Genomic DNA, 8,578 nt, shown 5'->3' with positions numbered 1-8,578 from the left:
CGACCAAGAAAGTTTTCTGTATCTTTGGCTGTCAATTTTCTTCTATTAAGTGTGTTGCATTACAAGGACCTTAATTTCCTACTCCTTGATACAAATACGTACCGCATTTGAAGAACACCTCCTCTACAACGCGCATTCATGAATCCTTTACTTCTACTTGAAATTTTATGCCATAGTAACTGATCGGTACAAGGCATAAACGTCCATGAGTTGGCAGCAATGGAAAGTAAACTAGAAAACATTCCCTCTATCACGGCCTCTCACCCCGGAATAACAAATCTGTCAGTCCCTACACCCAGCTTCATCTCTGAGCTGACTGAGCAACTTTTCGAGCACCTGCTGTAATTCCTGCAGTATATTTTTCCTTCGACAGAAAGGCAGTGACATCCAGCAGCTGCAAGCGGTATTTATTCTTTACTGGTGTAAAGTTATCCTGCTTCAGAAGCTACTGAATGTTACCACTTTTTAAAAAAGTAGAATTATATTCGAAACCAATAAATAACAAATGCCTACCATTCGCAACTAATGGCCGTACCTGACTCCTTCGTGAATAAAATTATTGTACAGTTGCTGATAATGATCAGCTGTATTATACAGGCTGTTTATAAATGAATGTTGGTGTATTAACGCTTTATAATATTTATTACATTAAACTTACAGTTAAAAATGATATGGAAAATGAAAGAGGAACTCAAAAAGTTGTGTTTGGCACCAATCGGCATGCGCAGCGTGCAAGGTTTCCGCCGAAATTCGCTGGACCGGTTGAACTTCACTGTACCCAAAGGCTGGATAGGCCACAAGGGGCCCAATGACAGGGTTTGCTTTGCATGGCCTCCACGTTCACCCGACCTAACGCCAAGCGATTTTTTTCCTATAGGGCCGCATCAAGGATCGTGTATACGTGCCTCCGCTACCAGCAGACCTCCCTGAATTAAGAAACCGGATTGAAGCCGCTGTTGCTACATCACTGAAGACACACTTATCAACGTTTGGGAAGAACTCGGCTATAGACTTGATGTGGGCAGTGTGACACATGGTGCTCACATTGAACATTTATAGGGTTCTTGGTGTGTTTGAGTTGCTCTTTCATTTGAATTATTCAAAATGACAGTCACAATCGCATTATTTACTTTCAACCCGCGATGGGGTCATCTTCAGGGCAATTTACACGATTTGGTCGCTCGCTGAAGTCTTCACCCTGCCTGTGCACGACTCCAGCGAGCGACCAAATGGTGTAAATTGCCCTGAAGATGACCCCATCGCGGGTTGAAAGTAAATAATGCGATTGTGACTGTCATTTTGAATAATTGATTATAAATAAATTAATCGCTGTTTTCTCCACACAACTATGTTGTCTAAAAATCTTTCATTTGAGATATCATTTATAACTGTAAGTTTGAGATAATAAATATTATAAAGCGTTGAAACCCCGATATTCATTTATAAACACCCTGTATTAAAGCTCTCCAATAGAGGGAGTAAGAATTTTAAATTAAAGTTTGAGAACAAGTAAGTTTCTAGAAATGTGTTCACGGGAGTCGAGTGATAGAGCGGGCCGTTTTGACAGCAATTAAAGTTTTAGTGAGGTATTCACTGGAGTCGAGCTTGGGCGCTGACTGGGGTGATTGTTGTGGTAGCGTGGTTTAGCAACGGGATTCCCTACTGATAGAATTTCGCAGAATGAGTACCACCGCATTTACGGGTGTAGATAACAACATGAAGTACTGCTAATCGCTGATCAGCTCACGAAGCTCTTAACAGTAGCTGGCGTTTTTAGATTCGGCTGTTATCAGTTACATGTATTTTATTATAAAATACAGCTGAGAATGGCGGACCGCACAAACAGTTGATTCTGCCCGCAAGACCGTCGGTCAGCTATACGGTTAGAACTTATACACCTTTCCAACAGTGTCCTTAAAGGGAAGGACGGGCGTTTGGGAAACCACAAGTTTTTGTTGCCTCACCGGAAGCAATCAGCGGTTCCTTGCGATGTGGAATGAGTGGCAGACAGGCAGATGGGGTCACCACAGCGGGGCTTCTTGGGCATCACCGCCAAGGTCGGACAGGGCGGTGACGTAATGACAGGGAATCCGCCACTCCCCTCTATCTGGAGCAACTGGTCCGACTCCACGAGAGGGCCGACGCGTATAAATACCGGACGCCGATCTGCTTGGGCCACTCTCGGTGCGGTGTCTGCCTCCTAAGCAACATGAAGGTAAGCCAACCTCACATCTTGGAGAGGGTGCCGTGCTGTTCAGGTATTAATCTCTCGGGAGTGTCTGCGCCTGCGTAACAAGCTACAGTAAACTGAAACAAATTGCACGATTTCTCTTTACGTAACAGCATTCTGATGTCCACCGGCAGATTTTCCCTTCTTTATCAAAATATCGCCTTGTAGTGCACGAAGTATCATCAGCCTCAGTCAGCTCGTGGAAAGCATACACCGAGACGCATGTTGTCATTCATCATGCGCTACCTATTAATTTCAGATCAGTTGCCGGTTTCGCTTATTTACTACACGTGTAAAGTGTCTGTAATGCAGAAAACGTTTCTCCCACACTGGAAAATATTGTGCCCTAACGTCCACGGTCCATAAGATCTCTTGAGACGGGACACGATATCAGATTGGAGAATGCAACGAAAGAAATCAGACGTGTCCTTTCCAAAAAAAGCTGTCATTGGATATACCTCAAGAGTCTTAGGGGAGCTGCGAAAAACATCGATATGTGTGAGTGAACCTCTAGTTGATCCCAACAATTTCCCAATGCAAATATAGTTCAATTACCATTGCCCATTGATACGATCAGTTTCTTGATGTTGTGTCTATACAACTAGATAAATGCAGAACTTTGTCAGTAGATAGCTACCACGTTATGTCCATAACACTGGGTAAAATATTTGATGCTGTTTACTTATGAAAGGATTACAGATATAAAGCTGTGAGGAGGGGTCGTGAGTTGTGCCTAGGTAGCTCATCTGGTAAAGGTCCTTTCGCGAAAGGCGAAGGTGCCGACTTCGAGTCTCGGTCTATTACACAGTTTGAAACTGTCAGAAAGTTTTATGAAAGGGTTAGTCGCAAGTTTTTCAGTGCTCAAAATTCAGTTTACCAGTTGGATGGCTATGTTGACAATCTGATGTTGGTTATTGCAGTGGTACAGCAACGAAAGACATGAAGGTGTTTAACGGATTGTCACAAAAATATTTATAGCGTGTCCTATAATACAACAACAAAAGAGCAGTAAAAAATACAAATCCGTAGAATAGTTGATCGAAGACTTGGAAAACCCAATAGAGACTATGGTACTGTTGGCGTATATAATGACTGAGGAGAAGGTAGTCTTCCTCGAAGTTCGCCATAGGACAGCTGACGTTGACAATACTTATGTACAGTATGTTCCAAAAGGCACCGGCAAGCTTTAGGAACAGGTTCCTAATACCTAAACGAGAAAAAAGTCTCGTTAATATGGGTTCTAAAATGCATACCTTAAGAGCCATGAGCACTTGTTATCTTCGATACTATGAAATACATCTGTTCTATTTCAAGCTATTTGTTTCCATATTTTAGAAGGATGTTTGTACGCACCAAAACAAGCAAAAATGTTCAAATGTGTGTGAAATCTTACGGGACTTAACTGCTAAGGTCCTCAGTCCCTAAGCTTACACACTACTTAACCTAAATTATCCTAAGGACAAACACACACACCCATGCCCGAGGGAGGACTGGAACCTCCGCTGGAACGAGACACACAGTCCGTGACTGCTGCGCCTTAGACCGCTCGGCTAATCCTGCACGGGCAAGTAAAAATGTCTAGTATACATCTCTAATATGCATCTTTACTAGTGCGAAACACATCTCTTCTACGAAACAAGTGCTCTTAGCTCTCAAAGTATGCATTTTAGAGTCCATGATTATGTGACTTTTCTCTTGTTTTGCGTGTGTGCGACCTAGTGGATGACGTCTATCGTCGTTTAAACTTATTCATAGATAGAGTTGCGTTCTGGGAAATGATATAGATAGAAGCTTGGTGTGAAGCTGATGTAGTAAACGTTTTCAGGTGATTCTAAGAGATAATAGAAAAAATGTAACGCTCATTATTAAATGCGAACAGCGATGAATCATTAGGATCAGTCACTGTCTGCAAATCGCTTCAGAACGAGTTTAAATGGTTCATGAAGGCTTGATTTACTCAGTTTGAGAGAGTCACAGTGATTCAAACAGCCTTCTGTGGATGATGATACACTAAAGACATCGTGCATCGTCGAAAGTCTTACCCGAGAAGTTCTGAGGACCCACGTCCAAATGCGATTTAAGAGACCTATCGTTTCCCCAAGTACTCATTACACATAGAGACCACTTTCTGTTTGCCTCAAAGTTTAAACAAAAGAGTGCGCAGAAGTTGGCAACGTTTGAAACAGATTCTTCTTGCTTGTATTCCAATCATTAACTGTAAGCAGTACTGTGCATTTAAAAAAGCATACTTTTCTTGTTTTATTGTAATCTTTCCTCATGTAATGCGTGTGTAATGTAGTCACTGTACTCATGTTATCGTAGAGGAAAACTAATCATGTAAAACTGAATATCATAAAAAGCTTCACGGTTACATTGCTATTTAAATGTCTTAATTGTTGTTATTGCCATTATTAAGCACGTCTCTACTTAACACAATCAATGCAGAACACGCGAATTTATTATGCAAAACACAGTTTTACACATTGAACTTCTATTGCCCATTGCTAGAACTAATTGTTTGGAATACGGCTACTGGTAATTTCTCTCTTGCAGTTAATGGCAGGATGTTAGTGTGATATAGGGTCTATATACTAAATTTGCATTTTGACAGGTGTACGTCGTCCTGTCAACGCTTGCTCTGTGCGCCTTCGCTGAACCGCCAGTCGACCGGTCGTACCTGCCTCCCAGCTCTGAGTACGGACCTCCCTCGGCCTCCTCTCTCAGCTCTCAGTACGGCGCCCCAGCAGCCAACGGCCTCAGCACTCAGTACGGAGCTCCTGCGCTGACAGGCGCTGCTTTCGGTCGCTCAGGCGCTTTCAGCCAGGGTCCAGCAGCTCGCGTCTCCTCCAGCTTTGGAAGCGCCTCCTCCAGGGGGTTTGGAGCCGGCAGGAGGTTCGGCGGTGGCCTCTCCACTCGCTATGGCGCCCCCTCGGCAGCTGGTCGTGCCACTGGCTTCGGAGGACTCGGTCTGTCCACACAGTACGGCGCTCCTTCTTACTCTGCCAACGCGCTCTCCACTCAGTACGGTGCACCCTCTGCTAACGCTGGTGGCCTTTCTCCAGTGTATGGAGTTCCCGGATACGGCTACGGTCGCGCTGGAGCCCAGGAGGACCCACTTGCTGTACGTATTTGAAATAAAATTCTCTAAACACCTTCAATGTAGGAATAATTTTAATGCTGCTTAGGATTTAGTTTTGACTTTAGTCACATAACAGACCGAACGATATTCTTGACTGTGTTACTTCTAATAATTATAGTGATTGATGCATTTGAAGGTAATAAGTGTAGTATTTCTTCTTGGAACTTGTTGTGGGGCATTTAAATAAGGAAATGCCAGTACTTCAAAGATGAAGAGCATGTTGTTAATCACGGGCTTAGTAAATATATATATGAGGAATGATGGGTGAATTAAAATAGTTGTTAAAAGACAAACGCCAATTAGTTTTCGCGTCATGGATATTAAATGAGACAAATATGATCGAAACAGCAGCTCTCTCTCTGCTATCACATATTTCATATACATATCAGACACACACACACACTCACACACACACACACACACACACACACACACACACACACACATATATATATATATATATATATATATATATATATATATATATATATATATATATATGTGTGTGTGTGTGTGTGTGTGTGTGTGTGTGTGTGTGTATTACTTCATTCAAAGAACTGTTACAATTTATGTAAATAGCAAAGGCACTTTTCCGTTTATTACTAATACATTTCTCTGTTCCGAACTCTCAGACTGATGCCAGGTTTCTTTCCAGTACTACTAAAATTTCGGCTATGGCTTACAGAGATGTAACAGGGAGGAGAAAGACAAGGAGCCCCGTCTGATTGTACTTATTTACACGTAAATGATACCCTCTTGTTCTTCAGTCCTTTATTTGATTTGCTTAGAATATGTAATGTACAGCTTCATATTACAATAACTTTACTTAAATTTATGCATAAAGTGAAATGTTTATATTGCTTAGTCCGTGTAGGATTTTCGCAAGTTAATATTCAGACTGGATTTTCCTACTGATTCAGACTTTATAGTGAATGTAGAATGCGATACACTGTATCACAGTGACTCGCTTTGAAGGAACTTAAATTCAAACAACTTTGAATATCAATAAGATTATTCTAGGAGTGTGACTGGTCGTTATATGATAAAATACTGAATTGTCAGACTAATGAAATCAAGGTGTAACAGTAATCGAAGACCTGATTGTTAGGGTCTCACGGCGTGGTTACACACCCAAAAGAATATTATTATAAGGGGCTGTGATTCGATCTTCTAAAATGCATAAGTATCAAGATATTCAGTTTCAGAGCAATGGGTCGGACCACGGCATGAATCACTGTAATCAAGATGAAAATCTGTTAAAAATCTCCCTGCAATGTTTTATTCGATTTTTTCCTTCAGGCAATGGAACAAAACCATTGTGAGACTAGTAGAACGTAACCATTTTCCGGTTTCCACTTCTTGAAACAGATTATCTGCGTACCACATTTCTATCATTCATCATAAGAATGTGAGAAAAATCGATTTTAAATCCAAAATTTTTATTCTAGTTACTTATTATAATGTGAAAGGAATCCTTGAGTAGTTGCTTTGTTAAAAACATATTCTGTCTTCTAAAATGTATAAAAATATTAAGATACATCATTACAACACAGTGAGGCATACCAAGGTGAGAGTCACCCTACTTTAGATGGAAGTATGTTGTAAGCTTTCTCCCACATGTACATCTAAAACTCAGGCACTACAAGAAAACCCCACGCAGGGAAGGATAGTTGTTTATTTGGTACTTCCTAATTCTGTTTCTTGATAATAGCCTTCCTGCATCACGATTAATTCTAAGCAGGGTCAATAAAACAGACCGCTATTTCTCAGTTTCCGTCGTTATTTTCTGTAAATTGCTATTCAATAAATAGGGTAGAAAACAGCGGAAAATATTTGTGTCCTAAAATTGTACAGCAGTACATGGTCTTGATGCAGTGTCCATTGGAGGAGCAGTGAACATAATCTGAAATATATTATTTGCTCTTGCGTATAGCTGCGGTTTTATTTTTTTCTACTGGCTAACAGTGTCTGTACCATGCACCACCATCAGGCCATCCCCTGATGTGCAGTGGTCTAGTTTACTTGCGAAGCAGATGTGTCAGGTGCAGATGAGCTCGGGCGCTACAAACGCATTTCCTTTGTCCCCAGGAGCCGGCCAACTACGAGTTCAGCTACTCGGTGCAGGACGGCAACACGCTGAGTGACTTTGGACAAGAGGAGTCCAGGCAGGGGGAGAGCGCCCAGGGCCAGTACCACGTACTGCTGCCTGACGGCCGCAAGCAGATCGTCTCCTACCAGGCGGACGAGGGCGGCTACAGGCCCACCGTAGAGTACCAGGACACTGGACTCACCGCCTACTCTGCTGGCGGATACGGCTACGGCAGGGGGCGCGCTGGAGCTGGAGCTGGAAGCGGAAATGGGGGATACCACTACTGACCAACTACTGGACTGTTCAGAATGATGAAAATAAACCATGCTGCCAAAAGATATACAGTGTACAAATAATACTGACAGTAGATATAGTCAAATTAATTTATGAGGAATGAATGTTGTTGTCCGATGTTAGAAGGAATTTCTTGAATGTGTCCTTCTCTTGTGAAACAATATTTTTAATTTTGTATTTGAAAGAAAATAAACAGAAGCGCAAAATACGTATGTGGTTTTCAAATTATTTTTCGCTACTACACTGTAATAAGAAGTTGAGGTCTACAACTACACTAACTCTTTCAAAGAGCAGGAAACAATCTGCCATTTAAAGAATTTTATTTAAGATGCTGCTGAAACAGAACATCCTTCGGTAGTTCCAGGATTTCAAGGCATGTGCATGACTTTCTCAGTCACTCGTAACGTTTATACAGTGCTGAATATTTCCAAAACTAACAAAAATCTAGCTCTTCAATTTTTATTTGATGCAGTGAATCTCTCTATCTACACTACCATAACGAATTCGTATTTTCAAAAGTTGTTCCTTTTACTATCTTTTAAACAGTGATCAGCTTCAATATAATATTTTTTACCCATTCTCCTTCAGGTATCCTTCTCTTGGTAGGTTTACACTCAAAATGGATCAAACGTATTCCTGTTTGGCTGTTAGTCACACTCGATACTTAAATTTACGCATAATTACTGATTTACAGTTCAAGATATATTTCGTAAATTTGGAAGTACATATGAATAATATTTCTTATAATTTTCACCTACTGTTTTCTAGAATGTTGTAAGTACTTAATTATGTGTATTGTCTCATAGTACGTATCAAAACATATTCA

General features: G+C 41.2%; 1 protein-coding gene across 1 annotated transcript; it reads left to right on the top strand.

The window, feature by feature from the left end:
• Nucleotides 1-2,186: 2,186 nt before the first annotated feature.
• Nucleotides 2,187-7,960, top strand: LOC124616114 (pro-resilin-like). The gene is made up of 3 exons (XM_047144377.1): nt 2,187-2,215; nt 4,842-5,351; nt 7,458-7,960. The coding sequence occupies exons 1-3, from the start codon at nt 2,210-2,212 to the stop codon at nt 7,743-7,745; spliced, it is 804 nt and encodes a 267-aa protein (XP_047000333.1). The 5' UTR covers nt 2,187-2,209; the 3' UTR covers nt 7,746-7,960.
• The last annotated feature ends 618 nt before the right edge of the window (nt 7,961-8,578 follow it).

Source organism: Schistocerca americana, chromosome 5 (assembly GCF_021461395.2).
Source record: "Schistocerca americana isolate TAMUIC-IGC-003095 chromosome 5, iqSchAmer2.1, whole genome shotgun sequence".
In the NCBI taxonomy this organism is placed as follows: domain Eukaryota; kingdom Metazoa; phylum Arthropoda; class Insecta; order Orthoptera; family Acrididae; genus Schistocerca; species Schistocerca americana.
The sequence above is the reverse complement of the archived record's forward strand: the minus strand, read 5'-3'. Positions and strand labels throughout refer to the sequence as shown.